This window comes from Populus trichocarpa, chromosome 6, assembly GCF_000002775.5.
Source record: "Populus trichocarpa isolate Nisqually-1 chromosome 6, P.trichocarpa_v4.1, whole genome shotgun sequence".
Classification (NCBI taxonomy): Eukaryota; Viridiplantae; Streptophyta; class Magnoliopsida; order Malpighiales; family Salicaceae; genus Populus; species Populus trichocarpa.
The window spans coordinates 2247178-2274387 of NC_037290.2; the positions used below are offsets into that span (position 1 = coordinate 2247178).

Sequence of the window (27210 nt, forward strand, 5' to 3'; positions counted from 1 at the left end):
AAAACTCAGGGTAAATAATTTAATTTAAAATGATGAAATTAAAAAAAAATCATATAAAAATTAAGGAAAAAAAATTAAGTTAGCTGAGTTAATTTAACTAACTTGCCACCGACGACTTGAGACTGAGATAAAAAATAAAATAGAAAGAGAAATAAAAAAATAACAAAACAAAGTGCCAAATAACTTTTAAAAAATAAAAATACAATAAACAATGAAGCAATAAATAATTGAGTTAAGGAAGATTATATTTTAAGGGTATTTAAATAATTAAGTTATACCAAAAAATGAAAAACTTGAAAAGCTCTTAAAACTAAAAAAAAGTTTTTTTCTTAGGATTATTTAGTAATTATATTGTAAATAAAAATATAAAAATACCGCTTAACCCTCTTTTTAATTATAATTATTAATAGGTTCTATTAAAAAGACTTTTCTACTCCTAAACGTAAGCTTGCTCACCAATAATAAAGTCATTAAATATGCAAATACACATTGAATATCCAATCGTTTTAGTATAGAGTATAATATAATAATGGTCTCCAGTGCATGTGCCCTTTTGTTGTAGGTCCTTGGAGTTTTTCCTTAAGAGTATGGGTTGGGTTATCTGGGCCCGGAGTCCCATTTGGTTACATTAGGCCCATTTATTTATTTTTGCTGGCTCATGATTTCAATTTCCCCATGACAAGAGGTTTCCTTCCTTGGGCATTCAGCAATTAATGGAGGACCTTAGACTAGAAGCTATTGCTATGGAATTCAACTAGTTTAAAGGCCTCAGCGTACAAAAAAACAATTTTAACATAAAAAATATTTCTAAATTTTTTTTTGATATTATTATTAAATTTATTTTAATGAATCAATTTTAAATTTTTTTATCTAACCTAAATTTAAAATTAATATATGTGAGAGTTACTTTAACATAACTAATACGAATTGAAAGTTCCAAAGACAGTTTGAACGACTAGTAAAAAATATAGTTTGATTTTTTTTTAAATATCCAAGATGATCTTTTTTTTTTAATATTAAGAGGACGATATATTTGATAGATCCAAGTTTCATAACTTAAATTGTTAAATTCACGATTCGGGTGATAAAATCTACTGGGTTTAAGATTTTTTTAAAAAATACTTTTTACTTAATTATATCATAATAAAAATAAACTCTTGTATAATCAAGCATAATTCAAGCAAAACCAAATTCTATGATGTTTATTTGAAATTAAGATAACTTCATAAAAAAATAAATAGAAATAATTTATAAATATAAAATAAATATAAATATTAAAGAATAAAAAAAAAGAAAAAAAAAGAAGAATTCACCATCTTCGATATCCATATCAACAGTGAAGTTGGGTAAAGAAATCGAAGTTCTTTAATGCGTAAGGTTACTACATGGAATATTTTGTGTCCATTTTTGTTGTTTTAAACAAGTAAAAACTTTATCCTTTCTGTATGTCTTTTGCCAGATATTTAAGTTCAATATATAATTCGATTGATTTGATGCATGAACTTACACGCCCACCTTGCTTTAATGGGTTTCACATTCATCGTGGCACCCTCAGTTTTACAGTGGCTCTGTGACAGAAGTCAAGGCCTTAGATTCGGCCGCCACATCAATGCCCATTTTGTGACTTAAATTTCTCCTTTCTGAAAGGGAAATGACTTCTTCAGCATGCTGTATGGTGCAGTAAAGTGGACAGTACAGAAAAAGAAAAGAAAAGAAAAAAGTAAATGGAATAATCGAAGAAGTTTGACTCGAAGCATTTCAGTGCGGCACTCTTGTTTTCTAATGATTTTAATATACTGATATTAAAATGAAAAATACTATGCATTATATGATCAAATACGCAACCTTAACCTTATCCATATATTTTTTTAAAGAAATCAAATGCCATGAACTCAGCTGAGTTCAGCCCAACCCAATTATGAACTCAGATGAAGAGCGTCTTGAGAGCTACATGAGTGGTAAAACACATCAATTACTATTACATTTAAACAGGGTATATATAATATTGTAGAGTTTGCTTTCAGTTTGGTTAGAAACAATGAGCTGTCGAAGGGCACAAGAATACGACCTCTTAAGTTGCTATCAATGGAGTCTTGGTTTCACCATCAGCATGATAGTGGAAAACTTTAATAAAAATCTTGTCATTGAACCGTAAACAAGACTTGGAAAGGGACTGATTTGAACTGCCAGTAAACCTAATACCATTCCCTCTCTCCCTCTCTTCTTTGGCCTTGATAAGAGCTTAGTTTAAGACTTTAAGGCAATTTCATAGTAGTTATCAGAAATTCAAGATTTAATATCTGATTGAAGTTGTATTTTAAATTTTGAATCAGAAAATTTTTCATTTTTATAATAATAATAATTGGCCTGATTGACCTAATCAAACCTGATCCAAATCTAGTTAGATCGGCTATAAAATAAATTAAAAATATAAAAAAATATTATTTTCATAACAATAATTGACCCACAATGATTTTGATGACCCATGAGCTGATTCAATTATCCAAATCCCTTTCCTAGTTGGTGCCATCTTAGTGCCAAGATTATTTTTCTGACTTGTGGCCATATAATGGTAGTTAGGTTGGTTCATATTAACCCCCAAGAACCGAGGAGAGCCACGAAATGGAACTCCATAGAATCGTGGAAGGTGAGATTACTTGGTCTTTAATCAAGACGACTATATAACCACACATTTCAATATCTTGCTTGGTCACAAATCAACACCACTTACGGATTACCTAATGTGAGAAACACATGCCTTTCAAGGTTTTAGATGGAAACTAGTTTTTGTTTTAGATGCTGGGAGTGAATTGCCAATATCCATGGAGCTCCATGCTAGTGGACATTGATGTTTAAGATGGAAACTAGTTTTTGTTTAGTTTGAAATTTAAAGTCTTGATTTCGATAATATTGTCCTAAACAATGGATCATGAAGACGCCCTTTGCTTTCTTTTAAGCATTCTTTTATTTATTTATTATTATTAATGTGAATGTTCGAGTCAGCTTGTATGTATCTTAATTAATCCTATGAATCCTGAAATTAACGACCATGTAAGCCTTAACTTTTAGGACCGAAAAAGATGTAAAATAAGTATCCTTTACTCTATAATTCCTAATTATGAATAGTCCAAGAATTTTCTTGACCAGAAGACGAAACCCAAAATATATTATATAAAAAAAGGTATATGAATTCCTCCTCTTCTCCCTTGATTCTTCTGTTTAGAAGTTCTTTGACAAAAAAACAAGCGCAATCCCTTTTCTTTTGAGTTTATTAAACCCAATCCGAAAGTAGAATTAATGTAAAGTCAGAGTCATGAGTTGAGTTTAATATGTTAAATTAAGTTTTTCAAGTCAATATTTCATAATTTTTTTAAATAATTTTAATAAGGTCAATTGAATCAAACTAAATTTTTAATTGAGTTACACAAGATTAATTTTCAAATAATCTTTTTAAAAGTAGTCATACCAGGTCTTGAGTTAGCTGGATAGATGGAAAGAGTCATTTTGATGAGCTGCCAACCATTCTTCACGAGTGAGAGTTTATTAAGACATAATCAAATGCCTAACTTGCAATATAAACGTGAGAAACGACACATATAAATTTCTGCCTAATTTTAGATGATTAAAACGGTATTACTTGTGTGATTAGAAGAGGAAACCATGTGATTAGGTAGTGCCTTTTGGTTTTAATTATCCTCAGGCTTAGGTGGCCAAGGATAAGGCCACACATCAATCCCTTATCCATGGCCATATAATTTTTTATGATCAAGGCAAGTGCTAGCTAGAAATTAGGTCAAGCTACTGAAATCTGTTGCCCTCATTCATCACCAAAATGGAATGGAAAGAGACTTTCTTTCTCCGTAGGGACGATGGCATGCATTGCAAGGCCATTATGTTCTAGTTTTGACCCTTTTTTTTTTGTTTTCCAATGGGAAAAGAAGTACCATGCCTGTACACATGGCTGCCGTCCAGTTGTTGGGGGAGACAGGGAGGAGATTATTGGGATTTTGAAAACCTATTTTTAATAATTGGGGCCCTTTGATCGACAATTTAAAGAAGAAATAATTAGTTAGGGTTTGTTCCTTTGTCGAGATAATTCTTAAATTCAAGGGCTCAACGAGGAAAAGAATAGGCCAGCAAATCTTATCGTGCCCACAAACTGGGTCCCCTTAGATTTCTGAAAATATAGAGATGGAAAAGGAGTATTTCAAGTTTATCCCCATCCTTTTTTTATTTTATTCTCACCTAACCTCATCTTGACTTTTTATTACTACTTCAAAAATATTAATTATATTTGGAAAATATTGATTCAATTGGGATTTTTTATATAGTTAGATATAATAAATCTCAAAAGAGATATTGATAGACAGGAAAGAAAAAAAAGAGAGTAAATAGCACATGAAAATTATCTAATTTCCCCTCTCTTTTTTTTGGAACAATTAAGATGTTTTATTTATTTTTAATTTTTCTTTTTAAATTATACTCCTACTTGACCTTTTATATTATCAGTTTATTTTTTTATAAAAAAACATTTGTTAAATTAGAAAAAGACATTATCTTTTCCTTAATAAAACCCATAGAAATGTACTTGAAAGTAGTCACAGGAATTTGAACTTGACCATTTATCCAACCAAGAAACAGAAAATCTTACTCTACTTGAAGACAAGAGCCAACGTCTACCAAGATTTGATCATCCCTTGAACAACAGAAAATCTAACCCTAAAAATACTACAAGAAAGTTGAAAAGGGGACAGGATCACCGAGAGAGAGGGAGCAAGATCAGTTTTTAGGGTTTTTATGTGCATTTTATGGGAAATGTTGCGTTGAGCCAGCATGGACAATTGCCCTGCCAAAAACCTGACTTTGCCCCCACTTTTGCACAAGTTTTTGAGAAAAATTAAAACAGTAGTTTTGATTTCCATCTGTTTTAAATCTTGCAACTAATTACTGTTTGTAGTTGATTGATTATCCTAACACTTTCTCCCATCACATTTTCTGCAGAATTTTTACTTTTATACTCAAACATTGAATTTGAGTAATATTCAACTTCATCAGAACATACAGACATAGGCAATTGAGAACTAAAAAACTAAAAAATCTTAATTTAAATGCTGTAGTTGATTGACCCTTTCTTTCTCGCTATAACAGGGCTTGTTTTTAATTTTTAATCGGATTATGGACTACAGGGAAAAGAAGGGAGAAAAAACTAATAATTCCTTGTTTATCATGTAGTTGAAGCAAGGATTTTTCGTGTGGAAAGTGGGCTAGAGCTAACCCTTAAAGGTAGGTGAAAAACGTGAGCAATGTGTGTCAAATGATTAGGACACACAGAGATAACTTCAGTTTTAGACTTTAACAAGACAGGAAACTCCAATAAAAAAACAGGAACAAGAAGTGTTGTTAGTTAAAGCTTTGGTCTAAAGCCTTGTTCGTTTACAAAGTCAAAAAGGAAAAGGAAAGATGGAAGTCCTCAAACAGCAAGAGGCAATTGTATTAGACCTAATTAGCCTATCTTTCTTGCCATTCCATTTGCTTGTCCTTAGGGTGCAATATAAGCAACAACAACTCTTGCTAGCTTAGACAAAGATTGTGTTTAGCAGTGCCGTGCAACGGAAATAATACACTGTTTTATCAAACAGGTCTCTGATTGTATTCATTGTGGAAATCTTTTTACTCTTGAATTATTATATATATATATATATATATATATTTTTTTTTTTTTGAAGTAATAAAACTTAAAGGTGGTTGTCTAGTTTTGATGGCCTGGACATGTATCTAGATCTCTAGCTAGACCAGCCCCAGGTCTAGAGAGAAGGCCACGAAAGGGCAAAGTAGCAGAGGCAGACAAAAGCACAAGGGAAATGCCAGAAAAGACGGTATGTATGTGGCGCAGAATACTACCTATCTTTTCATATATTACTGCCACTGTTCGTGGGGTCATTCTCAGAATGATGGGACTTTGGAGTAGGATGCCATGTCTTATGTCAGCTTCACACTCCAAATTCATCTCCAAAATCCAAAAATGCCTAAAAATTTGAGACAGAGAGAAAGGAAAGAAAAAGATCACTGGATTACTTGTTAATCTATCCGTTGTTTTAGTTAATTTTTTAAAATTGTTGATTCTTGCACGGCCGGATTAACCTATTCATCCACTGATGATTTGAGCTTGATCAAGTTAATGTCAAAATTATTTAATTTAAAACTTGATCCAAATAGGCTCTGATTTATGAAATGAATCTATCAAGACAAGTTGAGTTTAATAATTGTGCTCCCCATGCTTGAATAAGAAACCCACCATACCATCTTTCTCCCAACAACTCCTCTTCAAGCTGACTACAGGGGATGCCCAATGAAGAACTGGAGTGGTTAAATTGTCAGGGCATACAAGTACGAGTGAAAGTGTCTATATTCAGATGAACAATTTATGAATATCATTAACAGTTCTTCTTCTAGCAGTCAATGAATTTTCAAACATTTGTGTATAATAAAATAGATAAGTTCTGCAAATTACTCTTCAAATGATTTTTTTTTATAATCGAATGAATACTTATTCTGTTCTCATCTTAATGACTTGTACACAATTAAATCCACTCCTTTTAGAATCCTTTTCTTCTTCTTTTTGTATCTAAAAAATGATGAGATCAAATCTAAGTGAATATAAAAAAAGGCACCCTTTTTTATTTACATATCACAAGTGGGTTGTTGTTATCCGGGCCCCACATAAATAAAAAAACAAAAAAAAAAAACACAAAAAGACAAAAAAAATATTCAAAGAAAATCAAGAAAATATATCAGTTAGAAGAATATACCAAAATACATAGAAAATTACCGAAAACTGGTTAATCAAGATCAAAATATACAAGATTGAAAAATTTAACAGTGTATTTTCAACTGATGAAGGCTCTATTGGCAAAGAAAAATTCAATTTGAGGAGGAAAAATCAAAATTAAATGTTCAAGGACTCAATTGGAATTTTTCAAGGTTTAATTGAATTTATTAAGGGCTTAATTGCAATAAAAAATAATTTTTGAAGTCAATTTAAGCTTTAATTGGAAGAAATTGAAGTGTGCGAATCGAATTGTAATTTTTAAGAGTTAATTTGATCAAACCAGGGGCTTAATTGCATAAATATTGAAGTTTGATGGGCAATTAGGGACTTGATTGAAGAAATTCAAAACCAAGGGCCAAACTAAAAAATACACGTGAATATAGAGGCTGGAATCTACCAAATCAGGGGCCAAATTAAAGAGATTGAAAGTTTATTGGTTAATTAAAGGTTAAAATACATAAATTCAGAACCAATGACCAAAATGAAATGGGCGGTCAACGTTGTGGCTGCCAATTGAGTTTGACGGGGGTGAAATTGCATGAAATTAAAAGTTTGGAGGCCATATGGGTGCAATTAAAAACAATTGGAAGAACAATGACTCAATTAAAATTTTTCAAATCCCAAATTAAAAATCCTCAACGACGAGTCGTTTAGATTTAATGAAGAGAAAGTGAGTGACTTGTCATTCGGTTGACTGATCTCTGTTTTGACAGTTTTGGTTGATCGAGTTGATAACTTCAAATGAATAAATGTGGAGTTACAACCTCTAAATTGAGCAATGTTGGATCCAAATGAAAGGTGTGCACCCCCTATCAACTTCAGGTGATCTCAGGTGATGATGACATCATAATTTCTCCAACGAGGCCTTGAAAATAGGCAACTTAGTCAACCATGACTAAAACACAATTGTGCAAGAACTGAAATTCTTTTCGTGTGTTCACACACAAAGGCTTCTCAATGGATTCTTATCAAAAGTTTACAACACTTCCCTCAGGATCAAGAGGTTATAAATGGATTCAAAACCTCCTAAAACTCTTGCAAAACCTTATAAATACCTCATCATGATCTAAAGAGAGAAGAGGGTGAATAAAAGAAAAAGAAAAAGGTAAGATAAGATAAGAAAAAAAAGAGAAATATCAATAAGAAATGTAAGTGTACAGGTTTAAAAGTCTAAACAAAAGTTTTCTTAAGCTTTGCAAGTTTGTAAAAGGTAAATTTTTTCAAAGAAAAGCCAAAAGAGAGTAGTTGTTCTAAATATATCTTGTTGATCCAAAAGTAGGTTATTTGTGGCATGTTTTTGTTGTTTTTTTATTTGTTTTGTTTTATATTTATGTTTATAAAGATAGAAAAGAGGTTTAAAATGCTTAACAAGTAATGTTGTATTCACTTTTTTTTGTTGTGTTTTTTATTTAATGATGTTCTTTTGAAGCATTTTTATGTTTTTGATATTTTAAAGTTGTTTATATATATATATATATATAAACTTAAACAACAAATTATATAATGTTGTTTTAGTTTTTGTTTAGTTTAAGTTATACATGTTAAAGTAAGGGTGTTTATCCTAGGTTTGTTAGGCCTGTTCATGCATAAAATGGGTTCAAAAAATCAATTTTGAATTCATGTTGCCTGAACATGTGATCTGTTTTAGGTTGGTAGTTTTTGGATTTACTACCTCATGCTTGATTTTGATGTTTTGATGTTTTTGTTAGTTTTTTGAATTTAAACATGTCTGTGTATGATATTGTGACTTAGACCTATTTTAGGTAGTTTTATTTCAAGAAAAAATAAGTTTTTGCCAAACAGAGTCTGAAAAAACAATAATTTCTTTTTATTGTATATTGTAAAAAATCCTAAAATTATTTGAGCATCTTTTTTCAAAGAAAATTTAAAATACTTTAGCATGTTTTGTTTTAAAAAATATTGCATGGATTTTACAATAATTTTGTAAAATTCCAAAAGATTTTGGTTTATATTTAAAAATTATTTTTGGCAAGACAATATTATTAACTTTTAATGTAAGGATAAAAAGCCTAAAAGGGGTTAGTATCCAAAATATTATTAGGGATGATAATTATATTATTCTTTTAATTTAAGTATAAAAAATCCTAAAAAGAGTTATGTCTAAAATATTATAAGGGATAATAATTTTATTACTCACTTTAATATAAGGATAAAAAAATTGTATGAGGTTAATATCCAAAATATTATTATGAATAATAAAACTCATTCACGTCTAATATAAGGATAAAATATGCAAAGAATTTTATCTGAAATATTATTTAGAATAACGCAGTAGCAAAAATTCCAGTTTTACCTTGAAAGAAACCTCAACGATAATTGATGATATTTCACTTTGTCAGACCGAGTTCTTGACCTAGAAAACCAGAGTTTGTTCATCGTAGCAAACCTGTCATAGTAGGACGGTAGAAATAGACATCATCAGACCATTGCAAACAATAAAAAACAATGTAGCTTACCTCAAGTAAGGCATACTAGAGATGTTAATATATTTTCTTTACATAACCAATCACTTGCCTACAATCTATGAAAAAATCAATTAGGGTTCCTAGTAACCGTATTACTAGGTGGTGACTCTCCAACCAACCAAAAGACCTTCCAAACATTGTTCAAAAGGAGTCGCCGCAACGTCGTGTTTTCGCAACAATGGTGCAACATGAATGATGCTTTTAGAATATTCTTAAGGCTATGTTTAGTAATGTAGTTTAATATGTTTATCAAATTTCTTTTTGTCTGAAAGGGTATTAAATTGATTTTTTTTAATATGTTTTTTTATATAATTTTGATGTGATGATATAAAAATATAATTTTAATATATTTTCAATTAATATTTTTATAAAAACCCATTGTACCGCATTATCAAAAATACTCCAAAAGTTATTTAATACTTCTGATCAATCATAATATTTCCTTTTTTTCAAGATTTATTATAAACACTTAAAGATATTATAGTATAAAATAACACTTGTTTAGTATCTTTAATAAATGTCATTCATTTTTAACACAAATCAACAATAAATAAAATTTAATAAATACACTTAAATAACATTGAATCATTCACCTATTTACAGTACCATTTAGATACAATGCATTTGTCACATTGGCATTGATAGTCCTCAAACAAAATGCATCGCATTGAATTTTATTTTATTTTTCATTAATTCTAGTTCAACATCACTATCATGGTGAATACAACCCAAAATACATCCTCCAACTGTTTTTTAATTGATCAAAATTAGTACCAAATGCCAATTCATGAAGAAAAAAAAATCCCATAAAATATCAACTAGAACAATTATATAATTTGAAGATTAAATGATCACATATTCTTTACAGATAAAATTGTGGGAAAGTTCAGATTCTTGGTGAATAAAAATATAAAATATAGAAGAAAAGAAAGGTAGGGATTTCATGATGAGAAGAAAGTGGGGATATTCTTTAGCAGCAAGATGCTGTCCTGTGGGATAATGTGAGCTCAAATGGGGACCATCGTTGCCTCATTACCTATCAACAATCATCCTTTCCCCTATCTTTCTTTTCTCTATGCAATCAACCATTCATTACCTTTAGCTTTTGCGAATTGCAAAGATGAATTGCTGAGACCTCTCTGCTCAAAAGTTTTGAGTCTTTCCTTCAATAAAAGGTTTCAAGACAACAGTCATACTTTAGAAATTAAGAAAACTATAGAAGAAGACAATGTTTCTCTTGTCACATGCGCCTAGTGATTTTGGACAGGAATCATTCAGACATGTAACATGTAGCAATTTTTATATGTTGTCTCTGTAATGTAATAGTCATTGTCAAGGAATTTTGGTGTTCTTGGAATTGGTGCTAAATTTCTGGTCACCAGGCAACAAACCAACATTCAAACTCAAGGATTTGACCCTTTTTTTAATCTTTTTTCCCCTCAATTTTCTTGGCTTTCTTCTGTTGAGCTAATCACAAAGGGGAAATTTGAATCATTAAGCTGAAAAAGTAAAGCAGTTTTATTGTTATTTGCTTGAGTCAGATTACATTTAAGTGCAATTCCTACAGGAACATGGAGATTTGACCTTGTACAATGCCCTCAAGTAGTTTACAGCTGGTCTTTTATGACATGCACTTATTCTGTGCAAACTCAAGTATACAATTTCAATGGTGTGAAGGCCTAATTGTGAGTTAAGATTAAAGGGAAAAAATGGTTGACAAGCTGTCAATAAAGGGGGGCAAGTATATTGTTGAGAAGCAGTCAATTGAAGTTGGCAGGTGCAAATCAAAGTTTTCTCTACAGATATGCATCCTGGTGCAAAGTCGAGAATTCAGACTGCATTACAAAACAACCCCCTACAGTCTCTATAACTGAATGTGTTAAGCATGAGATTAGAGTTTCAAAAGTTTGTTTCCCTGCAATCAAGAATGGCCACTCTTCAGTATGATTGACACACAGATCTCTTATTGTTTATCTTTGTAGATCAAACAACAGCACGTCTGAGTTATTCGTGTTCTTCCGCTGACTTCCTGAATGGAAGATACTTGGAAAGACAATGAATGTGCATTCCGCCAAACTTAAAATGTTTGCCGCCTTCCATGTGCCCAATGCCGGTTTTGGTTCCCTGGTCTAATGGGTTGGTTTTTCTGAACATATCCCTGCTTAGGGAGATCATGCAGCTCCATTACCTGTATCGTTCTTTGCCTCTTGGCTGTGGAGAAAAAAAGAAAACAACTGTTAGAGATCATCTGCATCTTCGAATTTGTACAGAAATTTATATAAGAGCATGCTTCGAGTTACTTCATAATATCAAAAAGCACAACTTGGGACCAGTTTCATGCATCACCACATTTCATATCTGATTTTTTGTAAATTACTGAAAATCAATCCAAATAAATTACTATTAGTAACAATGATGCAGATTCAGATTTAAAGTAGAAATACATAAAAAAATCTCCATGCAAAGACACTAACCATTCTCAGCTTGTTGATACCGCTCCTGGAGTTTCCTTTTTGTGGCCTCAAGTTTCATCTGGACATCAACTTCATCTGAATTCTTCAATTTCTAGATGAACAATAGAGTGTCAGATTAAACTAGAGCGGTAGATTAAAAACTACAGCAATTCCTTTTATACTTACATCTTGCTGGCCAGTTGGAGGCTTTCTCTGGCTGGTAATCTTATCTGTTTTTCGAATTAACTGTGGTTCCTGATTCATCTTCTGCTCAACATTTTGCATTAGAGGTCTTCCAGGTCCAGAATTGGCATTTGAAGGCTTGCTTGCCTTTACAATAGCTTCTTGCCTCCTCATCTGTTGACTCTTGTTGTCCTTGGAAAGGACATTTGCTCCATTAGGAGTGTGCTGTTTCTGTTTTGCAAAATTTTGTTTCTCCACTGATGGTCTCTGTCCACTTTCACGGTTCTTGATGAATTCCCCACCGTTTCGAGGATCTGAAACAACATCCCCCGTTCATAATCATGAATCTAAGGAGTGGGGAATTCAAATAAAGAACCGAATACCAAAAGCTATCAAAGAGAGGAACAAAGGATAGCAAATTCAACTCACTTCCATCATCATCCATTCCATCAAAGAACTTCATGTAGTGCAGCAACAGGGACACACAAAATGTACAAACAGTTAGTCCCCAAACAGAATACCCTGAGTTATAATGTAAAAATAAATCGAAAGATAAAAAAGAAACATACTTGTGAGAGCTCCATTGAAGTAGGTTGAGTAGCAAAGAAAGCTCCTTCATCCAAAGGAGGAGATGGAAGCCCTTCTTCTTCATCAACAACAGAGGGATTTACAGAATCGGGAGTACCTTCATCACCTAAAAATCCAAGCATAAAATCAGATGCCAGAGAGTGTTTTTTAATTGGGTTGGAAAGAATGGTAAAAGCATCTCTACCGATGACAGAGTGCTAGCAAACAAATGGGTACCTCTTATAGCATTTGCAGTACTATACCACTCGTCTACTAAAACTTTCCAGTCTCTGCAACCACATAAGAGAATTTAAATGTTATATAATTGAAAATAAACAAATAAAATTCAGTAGAGCATTCAAGAATCATAAACTAAATGGCGTGCATGAATGAAGTCCAATGTCATCATTTATGGCACCTATACCCTAGGTCTCCAGCAACAAGAAGTAAACTAATTTTCTCATATATATGCTTATACCAAGGTTGAAATGGGTTAAGAAACATGCCACTGCCTGCATATACTTATTGATCACTTGGCTTATTCATACACATATGTAAGGTGAAGAAAAGAAAGGGCAGCTAGCAAACTCAAGCAGCAGATTAACAAATGAAGTAGCTTATTAGGCAGAACTAGCATCTCAAAAAAGTGCCAACAGATTTCATGCTTGAATGGATGCCAAAACTCTGCCAACAGATGTTAGAATATATGATCTTGGCAACCATAGGTATTCAATGTTTGGAGAGTGGCATTAACTCAGCAGTTCATTCTCGGTTCAGCAAAACTGGTGGAGAACTAGCAGAAATGAAAAGTCACCTCATAAACCAAGTTGAATATGATCCAGTCCTATGACATGGTCGAATTGCTAATTATTTAGCACATAGCAACAAACTACTACTACTACTTTGTTATCCATCAAGGCACAAAGAAGCTGTTGTACAACACAGGAAACAAGCACATACTCTATTAGAGTCCGTGCAAGATATCGAATCTGCTTTGATCCATGCTTCCGGAGGACATTGACAGCCTTTCCAATCTCAGTTGCCTGGTGAAAGACAAGCCCCATGAGTACAAAAACTCGAGTAAAAGAATTTGTACTGCCACACAAAATTAATCCAATTCAAAGACTAAAAGAAAGAATGAATCAAACCTTAAGAGTATCCACAGTCAAAGCCATCAGTCGAAGCTTCCTCAAAGATTCAAGCAACACGGAATCAGACTGTCACAAGAACAATCAAAGCACCACCAATCAGACGTCAGAAAACTCAAACACACAGAACAAAGTTTCAGTAATCTCCAACCAAACAACAACAATTCTAAAAAATCTCCAAACCCCATTTTAAAGGATCGATAAAACCAAATAATTTAACAATCCACTCACCCAAATAAGCTAAAAAAACTCAAATGCTGTTTAGATATAATAACATACCTCATCTTGGCTGTTATAAAGAATGTCTTTGATTCTCAAAACCTCATCAACAGTCTGAGAAACCTCTTCAATCTCATCAGTTAAAGCTTCAGCATCTCCATAACTAAAATTATAAACCAACTGATCATTCACATTCACTTCTCCATTATCAATATCATTATCTCTATTACTACTATTCACCTTGCTCCCTTTACTACCACCTCCCTCGTACTCAAACCCACCATCATCAATATCTATATCAACATCATCATCATCATCATCATCACCACCACCACCAACACCACCAGAATTATCACCATCCCTTCTCTTGCTACAGCAACCTCCATCATCACTCACACCTTCATCATGACCCGGCACCGCCAGCTCAACCCGGTTACAGCCCGAACACTTTATCAATCTACAAGAAAACAAACGCTCTGCAATTCGATCTCTACGCAATTTAAACTCTTTAGGACAATCAGATGCTGCAACCAAGATTGCATGATCAATGATACCAAAAATATCAGAACTTGCTGTCCTGAAATAATTCCTCCAATAATCAAGTGACACAGATTTCATTGTACCTCGATGACCCGAATCAAGAACCCGATTATATCAGTTTCTATACAAATTTGGCAATTCCCAGAAACAGAAAGTTAACATTCATTAGACTTTCATAACCAAAAAAAACAAAAATCGATCTTTGGGATAAACCCAGAATTAAAAAAACAATCTTTTTGCCAAATCTGATCGACACAAGATTGAAAATCGATTGCTCACAAAAATAAATTTATTGTTTTTCCTTCTGGTTTCTGTTCTGTCTCGGTTACGTTAAAGATAGGATTTTGTGGATAAGTTGAAGATGGTGATCAAAACAGAATCGAAGTATCTAACAGAAACTAACGCGGGGTTTTGTTTTGTTTATGGTTTTTTTGCTTTCTCGTTGCAAGGAGAGAAGAAAATTTTCATGAGAAAAAAAAAGTCCTGGAAAATTCGAGACTTCGTATGTAGTAGGAAATAAAAGAAAATAATTTCGAAATTTTGTTTCTTTCTCTCTCCCTTTCCTTCTGTTTGGTTTCCTCCACAAAATACCAGCAGATGCTGTGTGGTACAAGGCAATGAGAGAGCTAACAAAACAAAAACAAAAACAAAAGCAAACCCACTTTCCTTGAAAGTGTTCTAAGCCTTTTTCATGGTTTTTTTTTAATATTAGATAAAAAAAAACATAGAACGATAAATAAGAAAAGATAGAGAATGATTTTTATCTTTATTTTACTCTATACTTTAATTTATTTTCTTAATATTTTTTTTAAAAGAAACTTAAGAATTTTAATCTCTATCAAAATTTTCAAATCTACACTCTTTTATTTGAGCAAAAATAATATGAAATGTAAAATCAAACAATAATTGATTGGATTTATCCTTCTATCAAGATTGTTATCAAGAATTTAAGATTTTTACTGAATAATATATATAAAAATATTTTTTTAAAATCTAAAATCATATTTTTTTATGTTATTTTTTAAATTTATCAGATTTACTTGATAACTTACAAGACCTTGCTCAAGCTGGTTTTATCTAGAATAATTTTTTTAGATGTGATTTTAAATTTTTTAAAAGATTTTTTTTTATAAAGGATCATTAATAAAATAAAAGCAAACCCTTAGGCATAAAGAATATATAAAGGGTCATCATTCAAAGCTCTTTCTTTGTTGGAATAAAGATTGCAGAGTTTATTGACTCGGTTCCTTGCCGAGTCACCACGGCCGATAATCATCAAGTTCGAAAACGTGTCAAAAACCTTTTAGTTACCGTAAGAGTTGATAACTTAAGAAAACTCGGCGGCTCGGTTTTGTGGTAGAGTGAACAGTACACTGTCATGACTTTGAAACAGTTAGCCTGCACTCATCCGACAGATTAATTTCTAACCTAAATAATACAGGGTTTAGGTTAACTCGGATTTCAATAATAATAATAATAATAATAATAATAATAATAATAATAATAGGATGAGAATTAATTCATTATAATATAGTTAAAAATTCGAGTTAATCAATGATATGATGTGTAGAAGAAAACCTGTCAAAACTAATTTTTTAAAGTTTTTTTTATTAAAATAATATTATTTATTTTTTTATAAAATAAAACAAAAATTAATTGGGCTAATTAATCACTGTCACGTAGTTAGATTTAAAAATTATAGTTGAATTTGAGAGCATGGTAAAAGTTATTTTTTAAGAGTTTATTTTATTTAAAAATATTAAAATAAAAAAATAAATTTTAAATAAAAATAAATAAATTTTAGTTTATTTCTATCTGGACCGCACTTCTAAATAAATGAATGGAAGGGGTGAAGGGGTCAGATGTGTCATCAGCCTATTAGATTTATGGCTGTTATTGTTTTAATTGAGTTTTTTTATCTTTAATTTGATTGGTTGGCTTTTAGGTGGCTATTGACTTATGCAAAAGAGACTAGAAAATTAATTTGTTTTCTTGAATTATAAGTTTTAAATCAATTTTATTTTTTAGGTTTTTTTCCTTAACTTCTCGTAATTGTTTTTTTAAAAAACTCTAATTATCGCAAGGGGAAGATGACTGTTGTTAGTTAGAGATTTGTTTTCATTAACAAGTGAGTTTGTTTCCATAGTATTATCTGATTTAATTAAAATATATAATTTGAGATAAACATCTTGTTTCATCATCTTATTCAAGATTAGATGTGTTTGGTGAATAAATTTAATCCATTGAAAATTTTTCATTAAAATTGTTCACAAAATATCTTGATAAAAGATTTTTAAAAATGATTTTTAATTCACATTATTCTTCTCATATTAGATTTATAGGAATATTTAGCATAGAATCATGGCATTGTATATTCCCAATTGTAAAAAAAAACGGTAACAAAGGTTAATTACCGATAGAGGTTTATGGATGGGGAAGAAAAGCAATGAATATGTCTCATGATGGATTTTATTGCTTCGATACAATTTATATTAACTCTTATTTTTAATATAAAACCATCTTAAGTGAATCCTACCCATAGTTTTTAGATCCGGCCCGGGTTTTGATCGGGTCGTCCGGGTCGATTTTTTAATAAAAAAATAAAAACGATGTCGTTTTAGTAAAAAAAAACAAAAATCAACGGGTTGCAACCGGGTCTTGCTGGGTCAACTCGTCAGGTTAGCCGAGTCATACCAGGTTTTTCCTTCCCCTCTTTTTTCTTCAACCCGGCCTGGTTCTAACCTCGAATCGACCCGCCGGGCCGGATCGGGTTTTAAAACTATTATCCTACAAGATCATTTTAAGTGAATCATTTTTTTCTAAAAATATTATTTTTTTATAGGGTTGATGTGTTGACCCATAATTAAACTTTTTGACTGAACCTGGCTATATTAGTGAAAAGATCAATTTTTTAAAAAAATAATAATTTGTTTTTGTTTTTGTTTTTTTTTAAATAGGAGCTTTTTACTTAAAAGATAAAAAAAAATAAAGAGGAAGGGGAGGAGAGTGTTTTGTTTTTATGATTTAATTTGTTTTTTTAAAAAAATTTATTTGAAAAGGTATCAAATTGATATTTTATTAGATGTATTTTTTATGATTTTAATATATTGATATCAAAATAAATAAATAAAAAATATATCATTTTAATAAATTTTCAATTAAAAAATATTTTTATAAAAATACATTTTATCATAATACCAAACACATGAAGAGGTGTTTGGCCCTGCTTTTTAATTTCTACTTGCTCTATTTCAAAGCAGAGTGATTAAAAATATTTAATTACTTGTTTTTAATTAAAACATTACTTGCTTTATTGCTTAATTTTAAAATATAAAAAGTGATTTTACTTAAAAATATATTAGCTTCTATTTTAAGAAAATGAGAAATTATTGTTTTGAGATAGAATGTTGTTTTTTTTTTTCATTTAAAAGACAAAAATAACTTTAAAAACTCCTAATAACAAAGGTATCAAATTATGCAAAGTGTCAATCCCCCCCCCCCAACTTATAATCCATTAAATTATACAATATTCCTATCTACTTAAAAAAAAACTCCATGTAATGTTTTAATTTTGATTTATCTAATACATTTTCAAATAAATTAATTTAGTTTTTTAATAAAATATTAAGTTTAAGTTACATCCTCAATAGTCATTTTAATTTAAACAACACAATAATAAATGACCAAAAAATTAAATATTCTTAATTATAATATTACATGACAGTTCATAACTATATAATTTAATATGTTGAATCTCTTAACATAACTCAAATCAAACCAAGAGAAATAAATACTCAAAAAGAAAGAATGAGAGACTTTTATATATAATCTCATGCATGTTCTCCTATGTCTTTTATGGAGAATTATTCACAAACAAATAAATATATATAAAAAAATCATACAAACTAATGGAAGTGTAATAATAGGTAAATACGAGTTCGAGAAAATGATAGGTTAAACGTGAGAGAATGAAATGTCACGTAAGGTTATAGAAAGAATTTATATAATTTATTTGTGTTTTGATAGCATATAATATCTCAAGATTTAATATAATAAAAAAATAGTTTTTAAATTAAAATAATATTATTTTATTTTTAAAAAAGTAAAAAGTTAGGTTAACTCACATGAATTTATATAATTTATTTGTGTTTTGATAGCATATAATATCTCAAGATTTAATATAATAAAAAAATAGTTTTTAAATTAAAATAATATTATTTTATTTTTTAAAAAGTAAAAAGTTAGGTTAACTCACATGAATTTATAATCAATCCCTCATTCCTAACATGAGTCATGGACCAGATTAATTTTTTAATGAAATATATTTAATTATAAAAACAACATTGCATCATGATTCTGAATATGAAAAAATATATAAAAGTATTGCTATGTTTATTTATTTTACAATATCTAATGGGAAACAGGAAAATTGTTATATTTTTTAGAAAGCACATTAATTTGAAATTCGTCCGAAACCGGTTTTCACTTTTTTGAACTTAAAAAGTTTGAGCTAGAAAACTCCAAATTAAAAGAAAAAAACCTTTCTCCCCCCCCCCCTACCTTCCTGTTACTCATCCCAAATCTTTAAAATACTACTTTTTTTTCTTTATTCTTCCTTTATGTCTTTATTTTCTTTGTTTTAGGTTCCTTTTCTTTTCATAAAATTAGAAAATAGCAAAATTGATTTTTTTATTGATTTTTTTATTAATTAAAACATATTTTATATGTTAATCGTGATAAAATTCATTCCAAAATCATAGACTTTTTTTTATCTTTTTAATTTATCAATTATAATATATTTTATACGTTATTCAAGATAAATCTCATTCCAAAATCATAGACAAATTATCTCAATTATATTCATAGAAAAAATTATCTTATATTTCTATTAATCATGTGAAAAATATATCTATTTATTTATGCAATTAAATTAAGAAAAAAAAAGAGTGCGACTTTTCAAAATAGAAAAAAACACGTGGTTCTGCAACTTCAGACACGTGTTAAATCAGTAATATTTTTATCCCGTGACGCGCACAATCCTATCCAGCACCGAAAAGAGTCAGATACTCAAGGGTGGGGCACGTGTACGACAGCGAATATGAGTTAAATACGTTCAGTGACTGTAAACCACGTGTGCGTATGATATCCTGCCTTTTGGTCTAATCGATGAAACTCTTAAACATGATTGGATAACGTTAAAGCCCTGTCACTTTCTCGCGAAAGTGACGTGGAAAAATTTCTCCAATGGGTCAACACGTTGCATTGGTGTTTTTATCACGGCCATAACACCGATACTTATTAATTAACCATGTACAGGTAAATAAGGTTGAGTAAATTATCTAATTTCTTTAGAATATTTATAAAAATTGATTTGGAATTAATTGAATTTAATGAATTTTTGATTTTTTCCCAGCTATTCATAATATTGAGATCGGCAATTAAATCCATGAAAGATTTTAATCATAACTAATTCATAGCAACAAGGAATCATATCCCCCCATCATGTAGTGTTTGTTGTAGTTTTTATTTAAAGTATTTTTTATCTTAAAAAAACATTAAATTAATAATTTTTAGATAATTTTGATATATAAAAAGTAAAAAAAATATTATTTTGATGTATTTTCAATTAAAAAGAAACATGTCCTACTTTATCAAACAAGCACTAAGAAGTACTGATGATGTTTACAATATATAACAATTAATTTTTTTTTTAAATAATATTTTATTATTATCTCAAGATCTTTATATATTAGGATAATTGAGATAAAAAGACATCTTTCCCTGTATTTTAAAATTATTTAAAAACTATAAGAGAGATATCAATTTATCATATATCATTATCTTTATCTTTTCAATAAAAAATATTCATGTTTTTTTAAATATTTATCTTTATCATGGAACACTAATTAAACACAATTTAAATGATAGATTTTATACATGTATGAAGAAATAACATTAATAACAAAAACAATAATGTTTGCCCCCCTTTTTCATTTATTTTAGAAGGATAAATCCTAACATTGTCTAACCAATTAATGTGAATTTCAGTGCATTTTCATTGATTTTTTGTCATCGATAATTTGATCTTTGAAAACGAAGATTTGGCCTTATTGTCTCTTGAAAATGCCACCAATTCACACCATGAGATCAATAAACAGTAGTTTTTTTTTTAATTGTGAATAGTGATTGTTTTAATTTTATTTAATTTCAAAGTAAAAAATGTTGTACTTATTAGTTAAAATAAAGTAAAAAAAAGGAAATTAACAAGCCTAACAAAACCAAACAACAACACAAGTAGATATCCACCATTAAATAGTAAGCCCCACTATAGTAACAAGTCAAATGCACCATTAAACAGGAAGCCCCACTATAGTAACAAGTCAAGTGAAGTCAAATGCACCATTACTCTTGAGCGTGTACGTACTATGTGTTGCGGGTCAAATTAAAATTAATTTATAATATTATGAATGTTTTTTTTTAATATTAAAAATTTATTAATCGGGGAATGAAAAGATGATATGTGTGCTTAATACAACGAATTAAAAAATACATTAATTGATAAATTAAAAAATAAGTCGTGAACGCTGATTAAAAATTAAAATGAAAAATTGATCTTTTTAGCAAAAAGTAAATGATAGATAAAAATACAAATATTTAGTATTGATTGTCCTTTTTATTTTATATATTTTTATTTGTTTATCTTGGAGGTTTGGTATGGTTGCTAAATACATGTGATTCTTAGTTTTATAAATACATAATACAAACACAATTGATTTATCTAAAAATTTAATTAAAAAATCTTAAGATAAATTACAAAAGTCACTTTGAAGTGTTATGAAAAAATAATATAAAAAAACCTAATCACAACGTAAATAATAGTTAGACTACATAATATAAAAAAATGTGAAAGATATTAATTAAAAATTAAAAAAAAAACAAATAAAACTAAAAATAAGCTTAGGAGCTTTTGTATTTTTGAGGAAGGAAGAACGTGCTAAAATGCTATTAATTTTTCCTTTCTCACTTGCTAATAATAACATTCATGCTTCTGTTTTTCTATGGCATGGAACACGGGCGGCTAGCAGCTAGCATTGACTATATTTTCCTTGAAAGACTACAATTTTCTGGTGGCGTGGGTTGCGAATGGGTAGGCAGTCGGATGACCACCGAGAAGTCAATAAATGAAATTCAATTATAATCTCTTAATTCTTATGAATTCTTTAATCACAAAGGATAATCTGTCTTTAATTTGTATCTAATTGGATACAGAATCGGTCCAAAAATACCACCTTGTGATGGTCTTTAATTTTATTTAATTCTTATGAATAATACGGTAAAAAATTTAAAATAATATTATTTTAACAACAAAACAGTTTGGAAAAAATTTAGTCCAAACTAAATTTTAAATTAATAAATTACCAAGTTAATTTATTAGATAAAGCCTGAATTTATAACCATGATGGTGACAATCATCTTATTAAAGCAAGAAACAATGTGATTTAGGAATACGATAATATGGTAATTAATAATAACAACTATCTAATTAAGCAAGAACCACAGAATGACAAAACGCGGTGGATTCCAAGCCGCGGACATGCTAAGGTATACAAGTCATCATGGACTCATTGCTTTTTGAACGAATTCTTTGATCACGACTCTATTTTTTTAATTTACGTCTTCTTGTATAAGACTATTCACTTGAATATTTCTTTTTTAATTTTAATTTTATCTTTTTAATTTTAGTTTATAAAGAATCCAGCTTTCTAATATTTTTCAATTTAATTTTTATGAGATTATTCCATACTCATTACTTAAACTATAAGTTTATCATGTTAACTCAATTGACTTAAGTTTTTTTTTTTATATAATTAATTTTTTTATAATTTTATTATTTAACAATGAGTTGATTAAAAATTAAGTTTCATAATTTGTTTGAGTATGCTTTTTATAAGGTTATTCATATCTCATGAGTTGTAAATAGGTTTGGCAGGTTAACCATGTTTGAATCGAGTTATTTTTTTATTTTATTTTTTAATTATTTTTTTTAATTTCATCTTTTAACACTAGGTTAACAGAGAATTGAGGTTCATATTTTGTTTCAATTTGCTTTTTAATAAGTTATTCTTGTCTCATGACTCAAGTTGTGAGTTTGGCAAGTAAACCCGAGTTGACCAAGGTTATTTTTTTTAGTCATTTTTTAAATTGATTTTTTTTTCCAGTTTCATTCTTCAATATTGAGTTTATTAAAATTTGATTCTAGCGATTTGTGTTGATTTGTTTTCAATGAAGTTATCATGATCTCATGACAAGGTATGTGGATTGACAGGTTATAACTCAAATTGACCAGAATCGATCTAATATGTTGTCATCTTAATGTTTATTAAAAAAATCTCATCTTAAATATTTATTGACTCAAACTATGTTTTTACCAATAATCCAGGTTGTTTTTGAACCCATCAAGACGACTAAATCACATCAGATCAATTCCCACACTATTTAATTTTTTCTTTCTACTAGAAAAAATTAACAACACCTATATATATTTTATATTAAAAAAAATAATCAGACTTGCACCGTAGCGCGAGTAAATCATCTAGTAACACCATCTACACGTTCTTGCTCACATTGGACTTTGGTATGGTCCTTCGATTTCTGCAAACAAACTTCATAGTTATGGCTGTCGTTTTGGGTATGACCACTTAGAAAGTGGAAGCGATGATGCAGTTATGAAGAAAAATGTAGATTGAGTTTCAAGGAAGACCAAGAAAATCAGAAGAAACACTTAGCTAACTTAGATGAAAAACAATGGAAGGCCGACGGCGGATAAGCTTGGACTGCATATATAATAGAGGTAACGTCTTGCTGGTAGCCTTATTGACTATGAATCTGAAGTTCAATGAGAGAATAGTCAAGAGCTTGAGCCTGAGCTTCACCAAGATTTGAATGCTCTGTTTTTTTTTTTTTTTTAATAAAAAAAACCAATAGTCTAAGGTCGACCATATTAAAAATCTACACAATTTTAATTCAAGCCAAACTTGCTAAATTACTTGGCCATCTTGGACCTGAATCAGGAGATTTATCCAAAATAAAAAAAAAAGTTAATAGATTATTGAATTAATTATTTTTTATTAAAATAATATTTTTTTATTTCTAGACATTGATTCAATTGAGTTTAAATTGAATTTGATTAAATCAATTAAATTATTTACCGATTTTTTTTTCAATTTAACTCTCGAAATTTCATGAAGCAACATGCCAGCCTAGCTAATACCATGCTAAACACCGCTCCATTTCTTTTTTGAACATCAAATCGTTGACCTCGCTCAATCTAAACCATCTGATATTTTTTTTCCAGGTCATAATTGTTCCTTTTTTTTGGAGTCTTATTTTAGAAAATATTAAGGAATATTGTGACGGTCGCATCTTGGACGTGAATGTATCTCATGCAAGAAAATATTAAGGAATTTTAAGCTTAAAAAAACTTTATTTGAAAAGTATTAAAAAATAATATAAATGATGTTTTAGCTTTTATTGTCAGTGATAATCGCACATTGATAATCTGCTTAATCAAAGTCATCGCCACCTTCTATTCGCCCATCGTTGGGAATTTTTCTCTTGTTTCGCTTGTGAATATGCACGACCGAGCCCTTGCTTTGGAAGTTCATGCAATTCCACGATTTGTACTGTCCTTCCACTCCTATCTGTTCAAGAAGTTTAGGGAAATTTATAGTCTGCATATATATAGTCTGAAAGAAGAAAAAGTTACGTTTACTGACCCTTTTCTGCCTGCTGTTAACCTGTTTGCAGTTTCCTCTTTGCAGCTTCAAATTTATCTTGCATTGCAGCCCCGTCCATGAATCTATTTTCCTGCAAGAATAAGTAATACATGCTTAGATGAACATTGTGTCTTCATTAAATCTTGAATGCTGTTAAAAATCATATTCCTTAATTAACCTGTCGATCTGTCAATGATCTTCCCGGCACTGTGATCTTATCCTTATTTCTGTTAACATCAGGTTTATTCTTGATCATTTTGTTCAAACACTGCTCCTGTGGTCTCATAGGGTCATGTTCATGTGACTGGCATTTGTGAGTGTAGTAAGCTTTGACACAGGTCCTTGTAAACGCTGCTCCTTTCTTGTTCAAACAAAATAGGAACAATATATATATATATATATATATATATATATATATATATATATATATATATATATATATATATATATATATATAGGTCTCGGAAGGGTACAGGCAAGACAATGCAAACCTTTTTCGACTTGTTGAAAACCCTTCAGGAAGTTTTTTCTTTCTGGTTTCGGCTTTTGCTTTGACTGTAACATCATCCAGATGCTTGGCTTTCTAGTAGAACAAATAAAATGTGTAAGATAGGGACTAGAATCTGGAAAACCTGTTGAGAACTTATTAATGGATATAAATTGTAACCTTATCAGGTATTTCCAGCCAGTCAGTTCCATTTTTCATCTTCCTTTATGAATTCGGAGCGGGAGGTTTCCATTTGGCAGTCTCAGGATCAGAGGGTTTAGTTCTGACAGGCTCCGCTGATGCAGGAACATATCCTTGCTTCATTGATTGGTGCTTATCGTCCTTGACTTGCATGTTGGCCTCCTTGGTAAGTTGTGACCTATTCTTAACATTGACAGTATCTACACTGTTTTGAGGATCTGCAACAATACACAATATAAGCAGTAAGTTCAGTACAGGGGACCTCGGAATGACAGATAAACAAGCTATTTCAGGAAAAAAGAACAAGCCATGATAGATTACTCACTTTTGTCGTGGTCTATCTCGTCGAAAAACTTCCATGAAGCCAGGCCAAGGACTAGAAGAAAACAGATTTATCAAATGAATTCTAACGAATCCAATCCTGGAGCATATAGCTCTGAATTAATTACCAAACACGCGCCCGCGCGCGCATATACGGTATACCTTTGAGAGCTCCCATTGGAATTTGTGAAAAAAAGACAGCATTTATATCATCCAATGGAAGTGCAGGGAGCCCAACCTCTTCACAAGCAAAAGAAAGAGTGGAGTCTGATGGAGCGAAACTCTCTGAAACGAAAAATGATCAGAAATTAGTTCAAGTTTAGTTCCAAATGAAGGGATGGCTAGATGAAAGCAACATTTCTAATGAACTCCTAGTGGATTTACCTACTATCGCTGCTGTAGATTGAAAATAATCATCGGTCTTGTTCTTCCAATCACTACAACAGATGACAAACATTAGTTTTGAAGAAGAATCTTGACGAATGTAGTTGATAATAAGCTGCTGTTCTATTTAAGGCATCTGCAGACTCAATGTGATCTGTAGATTTTGCCAGGCAGAAAAGCTTGTGTTTTCAAGTAAGATATGTATGGAAAGGAATTGGTTATGGAAATGCTATTTTAAGATATATCATGCTAATATGATCGGATAGGAAGTAAAATGGCATGAACAGATCTTCCATTGACTCACATTCTAATCTTTTTGATCTTCTTAAATAGGTTATGTAGATATCATAGTTTCAGGATAATATCCGACACGTGGAAAGGCTTTGAACTCTCTCGGTATGCAGACTCAACCTTCTTCTCCGAATATCTATTCCAACCAGAATGAAGTATACTAGCACCAAACCTCCATACAAGTGCTATAGAAACTTGTGGTGATATGTCAAAATGCTTAAACCCTTTCGAGCCATCAACACCGCGTAGCACTTCCGAGGCAATGGCCTTGTGGCCCTTGTCAAACAAAAACAGAACACAACAGCTTAAGGAGGTTGCTAATTATGAATTTAATAGCATGCACTGATATTAGTAAGGTATTAATGTGGAATGAATTTCAAAGGGGGGGAAATGAAGATATCAGGTGAAGTTTGTCAATATGATTAACTAACAATGAGGTCCTATACTACATCTGTAAATGAGTTATTAAGCTTTCAGTGACTTGCGAAGATCGTCACATTGAGGATTTTGGTATCCGTTAAGAAGCAGAAATCAACTGTTTCCTATTCTATGAAATGCCAGCATTAATCCAGATTCATTCCATGTACATTCTGATAAGGTAAACATATGTACTTACTATGAACATTGACTAGCCTGATACAGCAAATACATACCGGATTAGTCTCTCAGCAAACTGACTAATCTGCTTCGACTTGTGCTTCCGAAGAGCGCTAACAATGATCCCTATTTCTGTAACCTGAAAGGATACAAATGTATGAGAAATGCACAAGCTCTAGTTCCAAAGAAAATAAATTCAAGGTGAGTTTACAACAACTTGTATTATATTATCTGCAGAGTGCATGATCTATATACTAGCAGAGCCATTACAGAAAGAAATTGAAGCTATTATTACATGCAAATGATTTATAAATGAGTTGAAAACACACATTGTGATGCGAAGCGCAGTCACATTCTTGACTTCCACGACGAAAACAAGCATTTCGATCAGCAATCTAATTTTTTTTCTGGCACTAATTCAAGCAATACTAAGAACATCAGTCGGATCTAGTTCAGCATTCAAAGTCTCTCTAAGTACGATTATTGATAAATTTAGTTCCCTTGTGTCTTTTATACATGAATAAACTTGTGATCAAGATAATCCAAGGTGCTGCATAGATCCTTCCCCATGGAAACAGCATGTGGAGCAATAAATTTAGACTTTTTCATCAGTGCAATTAAAGGAAACCGACAGTATTGCCTTTTTGAAGCACTTTAGAAGAGCATTGAGAATGGAAATAACTGCCAACATACTCATGTTGATTTAAACCATGTACAGCATAACAAAT

The 27210-nt window shown here is 30.7% G+C and overlaps 1 protein-coding gene across 1 annotated transcript; it reads right to left on the minus strand.

The window, feature by feature from the left end:
* Window positions 1-10809: 10809 nt before the first annotated feature.
* On the minus strand, window positions 10810-15074 carry LOC7495686 (probable mediator of RNA polymerase II transcription subunit 26b). Its single transcript, XM_002308838.4, has 9 exons — window positions 13946-15074; window positions 13667-13735; window positions 13479-13561; window positions 12756-12808; window positions 12521-12645; window positions 12381-12408; window positions 11955-12265; window positions 11790-11880; window positions 10810-11526 (listed from the first exon to the last, which is right to left on the minus strand). Exons 1-9 carry the CDS (start codon window positions 14501-14503, stop codon window positions 11393-11395), a joined length of 1452 nt encoding a protein of 483 aa, XP_002308874.3. The 5' UTR covers window positions 14504-15074; the 3' UTR covers window positions 10810-11392.
* Between the last annotated feature and the right edge of the window lie 12136 nt (window positions 15075-27210).